The sequence below is a fragment of the Lissotriton helveticus genome, chromosome 12 (assembly GCF_964261635.1).
Source record: "Lissotriton helveticus chromosome 12, aLisHel1.1, whole genome shotgun sequence".
Lineage (NCBI taxonomy): Eukaryota > Metazoa > Chordata > Amphibia > Caudata > Salamandridae > Lissotriton > Lissotriton helveticus.
This window is the reverse complement of record NC_136073.1, coordinates 366,211,392-366,230,409: the sequence shown is the minus strand read 5'-3', so window position 1 is coordinate 366,230,409 and position 19,018 is coordinate 366,211,392. Positions and strand designations below refer to the sequence as shown.

At 45.3% G+C, this 19,018-nt stretch overlaps 1 protein-coding gene across 3 annotated transcripts in view; it reads right to left on the bottom strand.

Moving 5' to 3' along the window:
• Window positions 1–19,018, bottom strand: part of PHKB (phosphorylase kinase regulatory subunit beta) — a 1,437,099-nt gene that overhangs the window by 153,164 nt on the left and 1,264,917 nt on the right. For all 3 annotated transcript variants that reach the window (XM_078669366.1, XM_078669365.1, XM_078669367.1), the window contains 2 exons: window positions 17,172–17,233; window positions 16,815–16,977 (listed from right to left, as the gene is read on the bottom strand). In XM_078669366.1, the coding sequence (XP_078525492.1) occupies window positions 16,815–16,977; window positions 17,172–17,233 (225 nt within the window). The remainder of the gene's footprint in view (window positions 1–16,814; window positions 16,978–17,171; window positions 17,234–19,018) is intronic.

Here is a 19,018-nt window from a genome sequence, read left to right as displayed (position 1 = left end):
CGAGCATCACTTACAGTCTTGTATTTCCTAGCCGAGATGGGGCACAAGGTGTCCCCTTCTAAGCTTCAATTCTGTGTCCAGCAAGTGGTCTACTTAGGACACTTACTGTCCAAGAGGGGTAGGCAGTTGACACCAGACCGTATCCAGTTAATAGCGAGTCTTCCTCAGCCCAAGACCCAGAAGGAGGTACGTGCTTTTATCGGCCTTACTTCTTACTGCAGACAATGGATTCCCCAGTATGCATTTCTAGCCAAACCACTGATACAGTTAACGACACAGGAGGCAGCCGTATCGACTGTCCTCCCTTGGACATCTGAACATACACTTAGTTTCAATGAGTTAAAGAAAGCCCTATGCCAAGCTCCAGTTCTAGCGACACCGAACTACAGTAAGCCTTTTACACTTTTCGTTACTGAACGTGAAGGTACAGCATTATCTGTTCTCACACAAGATCAAGCAGGACAATACAAGCCCTGTGCTTATTTTTCGAGCACATTAGATCCTGTAGCCCAGGCTCTGCCTGCGTGCCTCAAGTCAGTTGCAGCCACAGCCCTAGCTATCAGACAAAGTGATTCCATAGTCTTAGGACATACCTTGACAGTACAAGTTCCACATTCCGTGGAAGTTCTTTTAAACCGAACACAAACTCAGCACTTGACAATTGCACGTTTAACAGGTTATGAATTGACACTGTTCCAGCCACACATAGAAATCAGACGCTGCAACGTTTTAAATCCTGCTACACTGTTACCATCAGTTACTTCGAATCCTGACCCACATGACTGTGTGGAAGTAGTTAACATTACGACAAAGCCAAGACAAGATCTGACAGATATTCCGTTACCAGATCCCGACCTGACACTTTATGTGGATGGTTCATGTATGAGAACAAGTACAGGAGAACTAGTCGCTGCGTATGCAGTGACTACTGACACTAAAGTTATAGAGACACACCGTATTGATACCCTGTCCGCTCAAGCAGCAGAGCTAGTTGCTCTGACACAAGCCTGTATACATGCCAAGAACCAGAAAGTTAATGTTTACACAGATTCACGTTACGCATTTGGAGTTGTACACGACTTCGGAGTGCTCTGGCAGGAGAGAGGTTTCATGACTTCTCATGGAACCAAGATTCAGCATGGTCTCCTTATTCAAGCTCTGTTAGATGCCATACATTTGCCGACATCTATCGCTATCATGAAGTGCAAAGCACATACGAAAGTTACTGACATTATTTCCCAAGGTAATGATCTAGCAGATCGCACAGCCAAGCTTACAGCACAGACTCCAGACATTCAAGTTAATCCGACACAGACACATGCTCCAGATCCGACTACATGTATGACAGTTAAGGACCCTACACAAGATGTCATAGATATCCAGTTACATGCTACTCCCGAAGAAATCAAGAAATGGTCCGAACAAGGAGGGGTCCAGACAGATCAAGGATGATTAACGAAGGGTAGAGCCACATGGTTTCTCCCCGACTCTATGGTTCAAGTCATTATTAATACCGCACATAGTCCAGCACATTTAGGAGAAAAAGCTATGTTAGACAGTATCCAGAACATTTGGTTCAACAAGCATTTACGAGCTGCAGCCAAGCAGAAAGTCCGTACCTGTATGATATGTTGTCAGTTTAATCCAGGTAAAAGTGTCCCGGTGGAACAAGGTGGATTCCAGCCCCCTGACCACCCTTTTGAAGTCCTCCAGATGGATTATATTCAGATGGAGCGATGTCGAGGTTTCAAGTATGTCCTTGTAGTTGTATGCGCTTTGTCCAGGTGGACAGAAGCATATCCAGTCCCAGATTACACAGCCGCGACCACTGCCAAGCAGTTGGTTCGTGAGTTCTTCCCCCGTTATGGACTCCCTAGAGTCGTATATTCTGACAACGGCCAGCCATTCTCATCTGAACTCATGAAGCACGTTTCCCTGTTATTAGGGTACCAGTGGAAGTTTCATTGTGTACGCCATCCTGAAGCAGCCGGTCTCGTAGAGAGACATAACCAGACTCTGAAAATCCGTATCGCCAAAATATGTAAAGAGAAATGTGTGGACTGGCTAGTAGCTCTACCAGTCGCTTTGTTTTATATGCGCATGGTCGCACATTCCAGATCAGGTCTGTCCCCGTATGAGGTCGTTTTCGGCCGCCCCCCTAACATGTGGGGTACTCCTAGACCCCGAAGTATTACCGATGTTTCAAGTAATATGCTGACAGATTACCTAGCTTCCTTGATGTCTGCCCTCAACTCATGTCGTTCACAGGTTGCCGCCGCATTTCCAGACAATACCGAGGTGGCACCGCATGAAATCGTTCCAGGATCCATGGTGATGGTCCGCAACTTTGACAGATCAAGTCCGCTGGAGCCTCGTTGGAAAGAGCCCCGACAGGTCCTCCTCACCACCCGTACAGCCGTGAAGTTGGAAGGACGCAAAGGCTGGGTACACCTTTCTCATGTCAAACTTTTTAATGGACTGAAACCCGTCTTAAAGAACATTTCCCAGGATTTGAAGGATTGCCAAAGCATTGTTCTCAAGGACTGTCCCGCAAAAGACATTGCTACAACCCCTCCCCTGTTAGAGAAAACTCCACAACAGGAGTACAAGCTAAAACTCCGGTCTAGTAAAATAAGTCAGTCAGTTTGATTGTCTAAGTCCTCCCCTAGGTGAAACGGTTAGACTGTTTCTGACATGTATAAAATAGACCCCCATAGTGAGAGAGTTAGTCAAAACTCAATCCGATGTATCGTTTTTCTATGTTTCATATTGTTTTCCAGCCTTATGATTTCCTGCACCAGTTATGCATTTTTCTTGTATTTCCCAGTTCTTCATGTAAATAAGTCTGCTAATGCTACAGTAGAGCACACGTTTAGTGACCTGCCCCCTCATGAACTCTCTTACCGCCTCGCCATGCGAAATAACTCATTTATCCGTATGTTACATTACTCACACCAGTCCAGCAATACCACTAATTGTTGGGTGTGTGGTCGACTCCCCCCTTTCCAGACACCGAAGGGAGTTCTGCCACTTTTTCCTTATCCATTTTCACATAATGGTTCGTGTGGAGCATGGTCCACGTTAACGTCATCCTCAACAGATATGTCTTTTCTTAACAGTACATGTTTTCCAGACAAGCAAGGTCTTTCCCACAGAACAGGTTTAGATCTAGAAAATGAAGTATATAATCTAGGAAACTATTCTTCGAATTTCATGGTCCTGAATGTTCAGTCTGATACTACTCCAGACTTACCTGCTATTTCAGTACTACCAGTCAAAGGCGAATGATGTGTCCGAAATTATGGTTCCGTACATGTAGGACATAGTGATTGTACTACTATTGTCAAGTATAGTGACAGTGGGAAATCTATTTTCAAAGCTTCACGTCATTCTTATTTTATTTGTGGTCAAACCGCATATGTTCGTTTGCCCCTCGATTGGGAGGGAACCTGTTACATTGCCTTCCTACTGCCACCTGTTTTTCTAGCCCCATCTGACTATCATAGAAACACACATCTAGTACACATTAGACATAGAAGGGAGATCGAGTCCCCAATTGTCGATTATACTGAAACTGCTCTAGAACAGTATACAGATTTCAACAGAGGTTTCTTCTTCTTTATAGGACCTATCCAGAATAGTAAACTGATCCGTAGGTTAACCAGAACCCTCGAAGCTGTAGTAAATGAGACTGCCTCTGCTCTAGGTAACTTAACTGAAGAGCAATCTGCTATGAGATTTGTCGTTTTACAGAATCGTCTCGTCCTTGACGTCATACTGGCCGATAGGGGCGGGGCCTGTAGAGTCATCGGATCTAGTTGCTGCATTTTCATTCCAAATAACGCGCCGTCTGTTTATTCAGCTATAACCAGACTCCATAAAATTGCCCATCTGATACACCAAGATCCAGGCACCTGGACATGGTCCGGTTGGTTCTGGAATATAATTTCCGCCTGGGGATGGAAAATATTGTCCTTTCTAGGTATTGCAGTAGCGATCATATTCAGCTGCTGCCTCTGTATACAATGTGGCCCTGCGATTTGCGGCATTTGTGCTACCTCTTGTATTCCTAGTCCCAAGCCCCGTTCTACATCCCGTTCCAGGATAATTCGAGACGAGCAAATGATACTGTATGAAATGATAGATGGTATCATGAATATTGATGTTTCCTGATGGAAACGTAGTGACAAGGAGGGAATGTGGAAAAGTAAATTTTGCCATGTTCTGTGTCCCTACGTGTCATCCATCATATGTTATGTGTGCATGATTAAATATGCATATGCATTCCCCATGTCCGATTAATGACGCAATTACAGTTGTGTCCACCTCTAGTATGCCAGTTTCCAGTCCTCGTGAATACTACGAATATCAGGCCTATGTAAAGCTACGTTGCCACGTTTCTCAGTGTGCACGTTATTCTATTATAAAGTCCCCGTTTCTAGGCCTCAAAAGGGCCTGGACACCAGATTCAGCTCCTGTCTCCTGAAACTTCGCTGAGGAGCGATACAGCCCCCACCTGTATCCTCGACCCTTCACTTACTTCCTGCCTCGCAGTGCCCGGCCCAGCCTGGCTCAGCCTCTGAGTCTGCCAAGAATATGTTATGATTCCAGTTATCAGTTCAGTCCTCCTTCTCTGCATTCCTAAGCTACTGAACTGCATCAATAGTTTCCGTCATTGTCTAGCCTTCACGTCTCCACGTTAGAGAAATACTGCATTTAATGGTCATTTAATATTCTTCATCACGCACTACATGTAGAATAATGCATGGTCCAGTCTTAGAATCAAGTTAGCCTTTCCTCTCCTGACTTCTAGTTTATATCAACATGTTCTCTAAACATCAGATACTAGATACTGTTTAGGTACATGTCGCCCTGACTCTCCAGACTTCAGTCTCTGCTCCTAGCACAGAGTTCATAGCCCCCAGCTTCTCCTAGTGATACGTCATTGCCAGTTTGCGCGCACCATCAGGTTAGAGGTCCCGGCTCCTTAGGTAGCCCCCTCCATGGTTTCCGCCCCATTCATGACATATTCTGTTACGTTTACATCACATGTCTATGTATACGCCCAGTTACACCTACTTTCGCCCTTATCTTTCGCGACTGCTACGCGTCACGCCTTCTGCTCCACCCACTGCTACGCCTACTGCAATGTAATGCTATGTGTTTGCGTTATGTATATATGCTCATGTATTGTTATTAAAAGTCAGCGCGCTCATCCCAGACCCAGCCCCAGCAGCTGCTGGGCCCTGTCATCCTATTCCTATGCAGGTTGTCCTGTTCCTGTCCTTATGCTGTATTAAACCTGCAAAACTCCTACTACCTCGAATCTTGACTCTTATTTATTGAGCTATCTGTTATGATATATGTCTAGTCAAAAAGAGAGGTATTATTTATTTATTTACCACAAGGAAAGTGTAAGCTATTGGCTTTGTAAATAACAATGCTATTAATTTATATATTTTCAGTGCCAACACATATTTAAAAAATAATTGTCATTTACAATACCAATAGCCCACACTTTCCTAATGCGAGACCTATTGGCAACGCCAGTGCTTGTTTTTTAATGTTGCTGTGGGTTTGCTTTAAATCCGGCAGCTCCCCACGGCATTACAAAAATGCTTGGTGGTATTCCTCCCCCATCTAGGGGCACCACAAGAAAAAAAAATTATATTACAATTTCCTAGAGCATTATCAGGCGCTCCTTCATAATAGCAGTGAATAATACATGAGCAGCTTCTGCTGCTCATTCATTATTTCCAGTTAAAACATTTTCTTTTATTTTGGGTGTCCCAGCGCCCACCCGGGGCACCTATATATATTTTTTTTTTAAATGAGAGGAGATGGCACATGGCCCCCCTCCTCGAGCCTGTGCAGGTCTTGGAGACTCCAGCCCCTGTGGGCACATTATTTTTTTTTTTTAAGGGGAGGGCGGTGCACGGCCAACCTCTCCAAGAAACAAGGAGCCTGGGCCCCCAATATCCCAGGGCCTCAGGTGGGTGTCCTGATGCTCACCCAGGGCAGCCACTAAACACTACTTTGGGGGCCCATTGCCCCAGTTGGCTTCCGAACCAGCACTATATTGGGTACTTTACTTTGCTCCTTCCCAGGCAGGCGTAGAATGTTTTTTACTGCCCCCACCAGGCACGAGCAAAATGGAGTTACCTCTCGGGAGAGTGCGGGCTGGGTGCGACGACACTCTCCTGGGCAGGGAACCAGTGTTGCGCGGTTGGCTCCCTGACATACTGGGTTGTATCACAGATAATACCATAGTCATGTGCAGCATAGAGTTACTGAGCGGACACATGTGGGTTTATAACATATAAATAGTGCAAGCCTGTGATGCAAGTTTAACTGTGCATGTTGAACTTGTATGATGCTCCGTTTACAAATCACTAAAGTTTAGGGTGGAAGTAGTACTCTCAAAGACGCTTTAAGGCATGGATAAAGAGGGCAATATCCCAGAGCCCCACCTTTTAAGGGGCTTCCTAGGAAAGTGAACTTCCTCTGACTGTCTCACCACCGAAGTATAATTTTAAGCATTTTTCAGGCTCCAGGGAAGAACTATTTCAAACTTTTTTGTGGGACAGTGTTAATGTTTAATATGTAATTTTGTATTATTTGGTATCAAGCAGGCTTGAATAAACTGGAAATGCGTTATAAAATTTGGAGTTTTTCTGTTACATGGCCACTTAAATATGTCTTCCCCGGGGCACCCATAATCCTTATGATGACTGAGTATTGCATGTTAAATAAGGTAATGGCTGAGCACACATGATTTGAGTTACAGAGGTATATCTGAAAGTAGGTTGTGGCTTAAAGCAAAAACCTACATCTGTGAAAAGGTCAACACTGCGGTTGACAACAGATTATCCAAAAGTAGATACTTTGCCATGTGACATATGTTAAACAATTGTAATATGGTGGCATACACAGATTCTCTGGATCAACAACGTTTATAAGGTGTGGTTGTTTATTTCCAGAACTATACTGAACATTTTGAGGAATTGCAGATTGTGGAATAATAGAAAATGTAGGGGTGTCCCACTTCGACATGTTTTATTTTACACTGGTGTTATAAGCATGGCTCTAAATGTGTACACCATTGTGCCCATTTAAGGAACGAGTGCAGTGTATTTTTCTAAACTACGACGGGTTGGTCACAGAACCTCAGAAGTTGTCTTTTCAGTGGCAAATGTATATCTGTCAAAACTTGACTTAACATTTCTTGCCATGTGTAGTCTTTGAGAGGGTAATCCCATTAAGGCAAATAGAACATTTTCCACAGGTTTAGTATATTGAATAACTTCAAGTTCACAAACACTATAGGATGGTGTTACAAATATTATAAGATGTTATTAGTGATGTCATCAGTGATGTCATCTATGATGTCATTTAGGATGTCGTGTGTGCTGTAATATATGAGATCATAAGTGATACATGGCGGGGAACAAGTTGCAGGTAGCTCAGTAAACTATAACTGGTGAATCGCAATGTTTATATTGGTTTCTAAACACTAGTTTTAAACTCATTTCTATAACTAACTATAACCTTACTGTAACCTTGTTTTTCCAGTGAATTTCTTGTTTTTTTTAATGTAAGCTACGATCTTATTACTATACCTGAATATAAAGTCACTTTAACCTTTTTTTTAATTGAGTTTTTTTGTGTTTTTCTTACGTAAGATCTTATTACCATACCTAACTATAAGGTCACTTTAACTTTGATTGTTTCCACAAATTTCTATTTTTTAAAATCATATTCAACCAACTGTCTCAATGCACCCATCTGTGCACAGGGAAGCGTCGGCTGCAGGGCCTGGCCTCAGACCAACTCCCTGCATATAGCCAACTGACTGCTGCAGGAGTCTTGAGCAAGGCACCACATCCAGCACCCCGTGGTTGCCTAACCCATGCAGCGCAGAGACAAGAAGAGGTTTAGTGGCACTGGTCAGGCCCTGGACCAACTACCCCATGGAGAGCTAACTCTTCACATGTGGCCTTTGGCTGTAATCAGTGGAGTTTGGCCACAGGGCTGGCCTCTAGCCAGACCCTGCACCCAAACCACACATCCACCCACAAATGCTCAACTCATTTTACTTTTAGGCCTTTTTTCTGCGACTACACCAGTGCCAAAGCTTCAACTCCATGAGCTCATGGTAACCGTGAAAGCTTACCTACGTGAAGGTCACAAGGTACAATAGTATCATGGAGGTGAAGCTTGCGCAGCTGCTCCCACAGGAGTATCATGGTAACTCCCCAGAGGTTCGTGCGGAGTCCGGCAGGAGTACCGAAGTACTGGCAGCACAATTATTTTTTTTTAAATTTGTGACCTGTGGGGTATTTTTATTTTCCCCATCCCCAAGTGCCAGGCCAACAGGATGTCCCTATCCTGCCCCCTAAAACCTTTTAAAAAAACATTTCTAGGACACGGAGATGGTATATCATCATAATGGTGGTTTCTCAGGATTGCAGCCAGTTAATCAAATCATTTTACAGCGAGACAGGTGCAGGTCCTGCAGTTCTGAAATGGCAATTGGGAGAAAAAGCTCTCTCGGCCAATCTTTCAACCCGATTTCTTATTTGCGTAGAGGAAGTAGCATGAATAGCACCCCTTCTCCTTCTCAGAGTTCAGTACCCATTTGTTGGCACCCTTTGAGAGTAGTACTCTTGCATCATGATTACAGAGTGCTCCTCTGAAATTAGCTGTGGTGTAGGAGGAAAGTGGGGTGGGGAGAAAATGAAGGGAAGGGGTAGCTCTTTTAAACAGTCTGGCAAACCCATCTGTCTGATGTGCCAGATCTTCAGCTGGGGAGCAAATGTTACATTCTGACTACCACCAGCCCCCATGAGTTACTAAGGGCAAACTAAAGCTGCTTGGGAGCCGCAGCAGCATGGGGGAACAAATTAGAAGGACTGCAGTCTCTGCTAGCCTGTACAACATCCCTATCAGCACCACATCCACACTCTTGAAAGGATAGATTAGCTGATGCAGAATGGTTTAGAGGGCTGGCATTACCTGTATGCTAGACCCCTGGATTAACCTCTGAATTCACTGAATTGGTGTGGAAATTGTTTTGCAGTAATGTTTCTATTAGTTATCGGTAATCACATTACTTCTAGTCCTACTCTCGCTTATCTCCATTATGCAATGAGGCCTCTGTGCCTCATAGACACACACCCTACCAAAATAAAAAGGTACCGCCCCCTCCACAATACCTATACGTACCAAGCCACCGTTGACACAGTTGGCTGGGCCACCGGGAGGGAAGGAGGGTAGTAATGGAGATAAGCGAGAGTAGGACTAGGAGTAATGTGATTACCGGTAAGTAATAGAAACATTACTACCACGTGCTTCTCACTTATTTCCATTACGCAATAAGACATACCAAGCCAAAGAAAAAACAAAGCCAGCTGTCCAAACACAAGCTCAGAACATCGGACAAAATGCACCAAAGAAGGACAAACAAACAGGAAAGACAAGCCAGACTCAACACAGCCGACCGCATCCCAGAGGCAAGCCCAGCCCCAAACATGTGCAAGAAAGAAGACCGACAAAACAAGGAGCCGAGAACCCCCCCAAGCCAGCACGCTGACACAACAGGAAGAAAAAACAGCAAAAGGGGAACATCAGAGAGCCTGCCAAAGAGGAGGTAAAGTCCCAAGATGGACACATCCACCAAGGGAAGGACCACCCCACAAAGAACCAGGAGACCAGACCAACCAACAGACCCCGGCAACGGGACCACAAAGCCCTGAAAGGCCTGCCTGGAGCACCAGAGGCAGAGAAACAGAAAAGGGTACCACGTGCGCACGAGCACACCAAGCCCCCAGCCAATGCAGAGCACAAGGAGATCAGGCAGAACCCAAAAATAACTCGTACAGAATAAGCGACAGAAGCCGAGAGACAAAGGCATCGTCAGCCACCAAGTCCCAAAAGCAAGATGCCCACCCTGGAAACGCCAGAGAAGGCACCAGGAGAAAACGAAACCACGGGGCCACAGAACCAGAGAATCCAGACCCCCACCAGCTCCAACAACAGAGGAACCAAACTAAGAGGACAGGCAGGAGGTCCCAGAAAAATCAGACTACCAACCAGGACCCTGGAACAAGGCCAACAGAGAAAAGCCAGCAAGAGACCCGCAGGCCTTGGAATCCGCAGGGTAACCAACCCCAAACCGACACCCCCCAACATCCCCAAACCGAACCGGGGAGCAGCAGAAGGAGGACCCCGAACAGCCACCGGGGTAACACGCACCCAGTACCCACAGCAAACAGCCCGGAGTCCTAACGGCAGGAACAGAAAAGGCCCAGAGAGAACAGCAAACACTAAAAACCGCAGAAGATGCACACAAACGGGTACACGCAGGAACTCAACCCGCAAAAAGAAAGCAGGCAAGAACACCCCAGAGTCAAAAGGCAAACACCTCACCAGGAAGAACCGCCTCAATCAACCCGCCAAAGGACAGGCGCAAACTGGACAACCCAAGCCAGGAACACAGCCCGAGGGACTTGCAGTACGGAATAAACCATACACCAACCCCATCAAGGTCGAAACGGCCCACAGAAGGAAGAGGAATAGGGAACAGCAAACTAGAAAAATCCAGGGGACCCAGGCAGGAACAAGGGGCAGCCACAACAGCCAAACAGCAGCCAAAAGGACCCAGAGGCCAGGACAGCAGACGAGGCCGCTACCGGCGCCCCAAGGAACGAAAGAAGCAGTGGCCAAAAGATGTGCCAAAAGGAACCAAGCAGAACACACAGGGGCACAATGCCACAGCGCCACCCCCGACCACCCAGAAACGGGAGAAGCAGAAGCTGTTGAACACTGCCCTACCATGGTACCAAAGAGGGCAAAGCCCAAACCGGACCACAGGAAGCCACAAAGCACAGACCACAGGCCAGGAGAGCCAAGCCAACAGCACCCGGCATACCCAGGTGGGCACTCATTCAGGCAGAAACCAGGCCCCACCCTGCGAACCCCGGAAAGCAGATGAGAACAGGCGTTTCACTGAGGCACAGCCATAGGCAGAGGAGGCAGTGAAGCCCACAGCACCCAGCAAACCCAGACAAACACTCAACCAGGAACAAACCAGGGCCGACGCCGGTGAACGCCTGAGAACAGAAGTGGGAAGGAGCCACCAGGGCCGAATGGCGGCAGGACACAGACACCCCCAGCCAGAATGGCAGACACAACACCCTGGAAAACCACAGGTACACACGCCACCCCCCCCCCAGCACAACAAGGCTGGCCAGACCAAAACCAGAGGCCAGCATAAGACTGACAAGCCACCACAAGCCGGCAAACTACCGGAACAGCAGGCAAAGAGCCCCAGCACAAGAAACAGCCAACAGGTGGAAACAAGACTGAAAACCCAGGCAGGGTGAAAGAGGCGTGAGACAGGGCAACAAAGGAACATACCGTGTACGACAAACCCACACCAGGACTGCAAGGACAGTAATGCGGAGGGGGAGCCACGTGCTGGGCCAGGGGAGCCACAACACTACTGCATTAGAGAGAGTCAACCCTATCCGTATAAAGAAATGGCCCATAAAGGGTCCGCAATTTTAAATAAGCAACAATGAGCTCACCAACGTGCGACGATTAGGCCACAAGGTAGATTCAACTCCAGATAGTAGGTGTACAAAATCTTTATTTTCTATTTTCTATTTTCATAATATACATTAAGTCAAGATAGTTGATACCGTGATCCATAGATTCATCGGTTCATTCAGTGGGAGCCACAACACCTGGGAAACTCAGGCCAGGTGCTGCCAAGGGGATATGGCGGAAGGCCCAACAAACGCCCCCCCGACACAAACACCCACCGGTCAGAGAAATGCCCAGCATACCTCTGGATGGCGGAAAACTGCCCCAGCCACAGGCCACGCCCATCCTGAACCGAGGGAGGCATCGCCGACCACCAACCAGGGAGAGAAACCAAGCAGAGATACACACACCATCCGGAGTAAAAGCACCGCAAACCTCTGGCCAGCGGAAACTAGCCTTGGCACTAGGCCACACCCAGCCCGACCGGAGGAAGGCACCGCCGAACCCCGGCCAGGGAGACAAACAAGCTGGATACCAAAGAGAGGAAGCAAACAGCAACTGGAACGCAGAGGTGGAACCCTAACTAGGCTCAACCACGCCCAACCCGAAGAACAGTAGAAAGCAGGAGCAAGCAAGGATACACATCCGACCCTGCAGGGGTGGAAGGGTCAGAAGCGAGGAAACAGGAACAGAGACACTGCCCACAAGTCGGCCGGAGGCAAGCATCGCAGACCTCCAGCCGGGTCAGAAAAAGGAAAGAGGGAGGCGCCCAACTCCCACCTTACTTAAAAGGCCATCGCAGCACGCCAAAAGATGCCAGAAAACAGAGAAAAACGCAGAAGCCGGACCACACCAACCTCACAGCAGGAATCACCATGCTGGCATAACCAAGCAAACACAAACTCATGCTGGAGTGTAAATGTAAATGTGAATGTGGGTGTACTTGTAAAGCGCACTGCGACTCCATGGAGTATCCTGGCGCTGAAGACCACTGGGGAACCCGTCCTGGTTTTCCCTGTGAGATGGTCCCTTTCTGGGTATCTCCCAGGTGAAACCAGGCATCCCTGGCGTCTGTGGGGGGCCGTTGTAGAGATGAGGCAAGCTTAATGCCCAGAGTTGCCGAGTGTGTTCCCTGGTTAGAGTAGGCACCGAGGCGAGAATTATCGAGTCCGTTTTGACCCTGGTCCATGACCCTGCCGCGTCGGGAATTGAACCCTGGTCCCGGGCCGTTCTCTGCTTACGGGTCTGCCGCCTCTAACCAGTGAGCCACACCACTCCAGAGTGAGCCTTTTTATTTTGGTATGGTGTGTGTCTACGAAGCACAGGGGCCTCATTGCGTAATGGAGATAAGCGAGAGGGACGTGGAGGTAATAAACAATTTCACAGATCGTGCAGTGGCACAACTGCCTGTGAATTATACTAGCTGCGAATCAGCCTTTACTCCAAAGAGCATGGACACAAAGGGCATGAACATTAGGGAGGTTTCCACATCAATAGAAAAGCTGGTTAGCCTCATCCAGTATCATCAGAGGAGGATACTGGTTCCAATATTTCTGCCTTGCAGTCAGTAGTATTAAGGACAGCCCGGAGTACATATTTTGCCACATACTGATTGTCAGCAAAGTAGAGATCCTCTGTGACTACTGACAAGATCTCCGTGGCCAAGTACAGTAATGCAGCCCAATAAACAAACTGCAATGATGGATCAAAGGTTCAGGTTAGCTGATGAAAACCTTATTTTCAAGAAAGTGTCAATTCTTTTTGATTCCCTATCTAGGGGATTAAATCAGAAAGAATTTCGATTGACCTTCCTTCTTAAAGCCTCCTTAACCTCTCTCTCTGCAAACAAGGCTCCTTCCTCTGTTGGTGTTCCATGTGGAGAATTAAGCCCGGTTTCAGGATATGTATGCATCCCACTGGCATTTTGCAGTGCATTAAGGGGTGGGCCATCCCCATTATCAACAGTATCCCAGCGATCATCCTGCACTGGGTCAGAATCAGAACCAAAAAGAGAATGGAGTCTCTGCTGGTAGTGCCATCGAGACAGAATCCTCCGATTAGGGTCAAGATGTATGACAATAGGCTGTGAATTAGCAGCTTCGTTGTGTGACATATGTCTAGATTGTGCCAGCATCAGCTAATGATCTACTTTTGGCATCAGAACTATGGCCACTAGCAACGGGGAAGATGGTGTCAGCATTACAGGAACTGGCGCAGACCTTGGCATCCGTGTGGAAGCCTCCTCCAGTTCAGTACACAATCGGTAGTCGGTCTCGAGAGCGCATAAGTCTTCATCGGAGGCCCCATCCTTGATATTTTGATTGGAGACCCCCGCAGCGCCATGGGGCCCAAAAGAATGCCAGAGGAAGCCAGAATCACACCAAAAATCTGCATACTAGCCTCCTGAAAAGCCACAATCTGCTGCAGTGTTGATGATGGCCCAGGAAAATAAGAGCTGACCGAGACTAATTGCAGTTCAGATTGTATGTAGGGATTTAATAAGAGTGCCATTTTTATCTTGATGCTCTCACCCCTTCTTATGGCACTTCAAGGCACAGGATAGGGTCGAGTCTCATTTCATCTTCCTATACTTGAACTTAGATTTCAATGTACTGGAAGACTAGAGCTTGAAGTAGAACTCGATGGATTAGCGTTGTGATAGAGACCGAGACTGGGCCCGCAACTTGGAGTAAGCTTTGATGGTAACTTTTTCTTGTGTTGGCGATGTAGAGTTTCGCTTCTTGGTCTCGAAACGCCTTCAGGTGCATGAGGGCACACTTGTTGGACACCTTAGAGTCGTGCCTAGAGCCTAAGCACCAAAGCGATATCTCATGCATGTCTGTGGTCAACATCTGCTGCTTTCGGTCTCGCTACAGCTTGAAGCCTGTCATTTTCAGAAGGGACATCATTCCATTACACACACTGAAGGGAACGTAGTGCGAACTGCATGAGGTGGTGCCCCCTTGTAGTAGAACATCACCTTCAACCTCATCGCTAATATGTAGGTGTCGTTCCTCGTCTTGCGAGAATTCAGCTTTCGCTGCTATCTTTATGTTATGGGCTCAGCGTCGGCCCCGTCTGGAGCAGATGATCTTTTTATTTTTCAATAGACCATAGGCTGTACAGACCTGCTCTTTGTGCTCCAGCAGCACGCAAAGGTTACAGACGATGTGCTTGTATGAGTACGCATATTTAGCCCTAAATTGAGGGCATTTCCGAAAAAGTCTATACTTTTTCACTTCCATTACCTGTAGCTGAATATTTTCTGCAGATTCTGGAAGTAAGGTATGGTGTTGAAGTCAATTGGAACTCATATGATGTCTGAAAGCTTGGATCTGACCACTGCTGAGGCAAAGTTGGTTTTGAGGAGTAGAAACCATTACTAGCCCGGTAGGCGTCTTAGGACACAAAGGCTTTGAAGATGCACGAGCTATAGTTCAATCCGTCCGAACCCGATGGTGGAAACAATCAATTGAACAATGGAGCCTTTGGACATGCGCATTCTCTCGATGAGGAGGGGATTTGACTCAGCAATAAAAATACTTCTTCGAGAAAAACAAGTTGTAAAGTCCAAGCCCAACACTAGATGGCAGCACTGTGCACAGCAGTTGTATCTGCAGCCAATACACCCTACGACTAAAATGTTTCTGTAGGCTTGAAAGGCTTAAGTTATATCTAGGCCGTTAATTCGCAGAGGTGCCACAACTGGATTTGCGAACCTCCACAAACCAAAAATTCAAACAGTACTCAGTATTCAGATCTGATTGGAAGAGGGAGCTTTCTCCCACATCACTTCTTTCAGTCCCCTAACCTAGAGCCAGGTGAGTTGAGCTGAAGCTCTCCGATTGGATGGCTGCAACATCATGAAAAATGTTGCTTCTGCCATTTCATGACGCGGGAACTCAGTCCCCACAATCTAGAAACCTCTGTGAATAAATAGTAAATAGAAATTATGCCAATTTTGCCACGGGGTTTGGAACTATGAGGCTGGGTTCACATGCCTGACAGTTATGAATCCTGACAAGGAGTTCTGAACCAGGTAAAAGCTTAGCGAGGACCATGGACACCGAACAAGATTCATGAGCCAATTTTGGTGCCTTCTAGAGTTCTTCGAAACGCAAACCAGGTCTGCAGATCATATGTAAGGCACAATACAGGTCCATGAAGCATGCTGTGGGTTAGAGACCCATGGCCTCGAAACCTGCTGTGGTTTGTAAACCCTACAACAGGGTTAGTGAAACCCCAAAAATTAAATAAAACAAGGGCCTGGCAGGCTCAGTGGCCAAATTCCACTGCACACTGACAAAGCCAGACCACGGCAGGGGTTGGCCAACCCCTGCTGCATCAGGCTAAGTTTGGCGTAGGACCTGGCCTTCAGAGATAAATATATATATATATTTTTTTCATTTTAAAGGCCAGGTCTTGCGCCCATCTTGCCCCTGATATATAGATTGAGATATATATATATATATATATATATATATATATATACACACACACACACACACCAGTGCAAACAGTATGTTGCTAGCATAAACATAGCTGGCTGCTAAAAAGCTTTCAAAGAACCCTTTGTTATCGAAGCATGGTTTCTTAAAAAGAACCATTAAAAACCAGATATTGCTCTGCCTGCGAATAACATTGAAATATTAATTGCATTTTGGTGGCTATCTGTTAGAATTTCCAGAATATTTTTCTAAATATCAAGCTTCTGCCATGTTTAGTTACAACAGAGATGAGTATTGTCCGGTGTGGTGAGCAAGGAGGTCAAAGGTTCTTTCCATGTGAAAACAAGAAATAACCTATTCCCGCACATGCCTACCAGGTACAACTGCAGTCAACTGGAATCCACATTTACCATAGTAGTGAGCAATCAATTATCACATCCCTCCAGCCTAATAACGGAAGCAGTGCTTGGGCGTTCACTTTCTGCTAAAAATCAAAGAACAGTGAATCACTGGAGCTAACTCAACAAAAGTAAAGCTCTGTTAGATTTTACTTTTTTCCTATCTTTTGAAGGTGGCCAACTGTTTGTGACAAAGTGTTCCTTTTGTTAATACCCTTAAATATATTTGGCCAATTTCCAACAAAATTGAGATACCATTTTTTTTTGCTTTCTCAAATTTGAATGGAGTAATTTGATCAAATGACCCAGAATACACAAGCTAACAACCTTCCATATTCGAATCACAGCAGGACACATTATTACACAATTTCACTGAAGTCAAAGGAAATTCAGGGTTATTCAATTCCTTCTTATGCCTCACATTCAACTTTTGCAGGATCTCAAAGGTGGACCTGTTCTTCCAGTCAATGATGTTGATCTCTGGTTGCTGCTCCAATTCAGAAGCATTGGGAGTACTTGTTTGTCTCTTGACTTTTGAGTGCTTTGGAAGTTCAAGCTCCTCAAAGCTCTTGAATTCAGGAAGCCTACAAAAGAAACACACCAGTACAAAGATCTATCAGTAGCAGAAAGAAATTTTCGAAATAGGTTTATTTTTTCAGATTCATCACAGACACAGTGCACCCAAATGAATATATTTCACTACACAGATTCTATTGTGTTTGTAGAAAATATTTAATTCTGAATTTACCATCAGTGCAAGCTTTAACATGACACTTACTCTTCAGTTTCATTGATTCTAAGGAAGTCAAGTTGTTCAACCATTGCTCCAGATATCAGAGTCTGGAAAAAACAAAATCAGATATATAGGTTATTTTACATTCCAGCTTCAGCACACTAATGTGACAACACACATCTCAGCTCCAATAGAAGCCTTCATCAAATAGCTTGAGCTTAAACAACTTAGCACCTGCTTATCTTAACTAATATAGGCATGCTGATCTTCATGCAGAAAACCTGAGGAGTACAGTCCAGAAACTAATAATCCAGACTCCAATCAACCTCAAAATGGGTTTCCTGTTCAGGTCCATCTTTCACATTCCTTAACCAACTTCCAAATAAAGCTCTGAAGTCTTATCCTTTTTTGGACACAAGCTAAGAAGAAACGAAATACATCCAAATCGAAGAACAGCAAAATGAAAATGTTCCTCACATCACAAAGCAGGAGAAATGCCTGTGACATCTGTATATTTAAAAACATGCATTCTGGTGACTGGTTACCAATTCTACAAAAGTGGGTTTGAATATCTGCTTTCAAAGCAATGTTTAAAACTAACAGCAAGAATCCCAGCCCTGCCTCTTGTTTTTCAGGCGGCAACTCTTTCTATGTCCTTCAGTATTAATATAATTCTGCAAAGGGCAAAGTGGTCCTTAATTGGGTGGGGGGTTGAGGTCAGAAGATTAGAAGATGGGTGGAGAAAAATAGGAAAACGGCAACTGGAAGAAATCATCTTAAGGACTCAGTGGTCCAAACAAATATCGCAGAGTGACTAATTTTGCTATTCTGCTATATGGTCAAATCGGTAGCTGCACTAGATAGTCAACTCGGTAGACGCACTACATTGACTATAACTCACCATGTACTGGGTGCTCACAAAAGATACGATTTGCGACATCATAACTTATTGTAAATAATATTATTTTAAATGGTATAACTGATATAATATGAAAGGTTATAAGCAGTGAATTAGGAATGTGTGAGGTCTATTTAATGTAGTGTGGCTCCCGAGTTGAATACATTGTATATGGAGGTGTGTGAGTAAAAATAATTTGAAAGTTTTGCATAAATTATAAATTAAAGTATAGAAGTTTTTAATTATGGGTACTTTAATGTTTTATTTGTAGCTAAAGAATGAATACATCAATATAAATGTAAAGGTGGCGAGCAAATTATAAATTTAAGGTATGACTATAACATAGAAATTTCTAATATTTGTGTGATTTGAGTTTGGCTTGCATAGAAAGAATGAAAAATGTTTTCCCAACTATAAAGAAGATCTAACCTTCGCTTTTTTCTGTGAATTTCAAAGGTTTTTTGCTTAAATTTTTTAAAATTGAACTCGTAGTGTTTACGGTCGTTGAATGAAGTGTTATTATAAAGTGTGGTAGAGTACAGTAGAGGAGAGTGTGGTAAAGTGTACTGTCGTAGAGTATAGTGTCGTAGAGTAGAGAGGAATGCTGTACAGTAGAGTGGCATATGTTGGATAGCCTAGAGTAGAGTACAGTGGCATACAGTGGAGTGGCGTACAGTGGAATACTATATATTAGAGTAGAGGATGTGGTGTAGGGTGGAATAGCATAGAGTGGAGTGTTGTAGAGTTTAGTGGCGTACAGTAGAATAGCGTACAGTGGAGTGGCGAAGAGTGGTGTGGCATAGAGTGCAGTATGGTACAATGTGAAAGGATATAGTGGAGTACCGTAGAGTGCAGCCGAGTAGAGTGAAGAGACCTACAGTGGAGTGAGGTACAATGTAGTGGCCTAGAGTACAATAGCGTGGAGTGTAATAGCATATAATGGAATGTCGTTAAGGGGAGTACCGTACTGTGGAAAAGCGTACCGTGGAGTGGC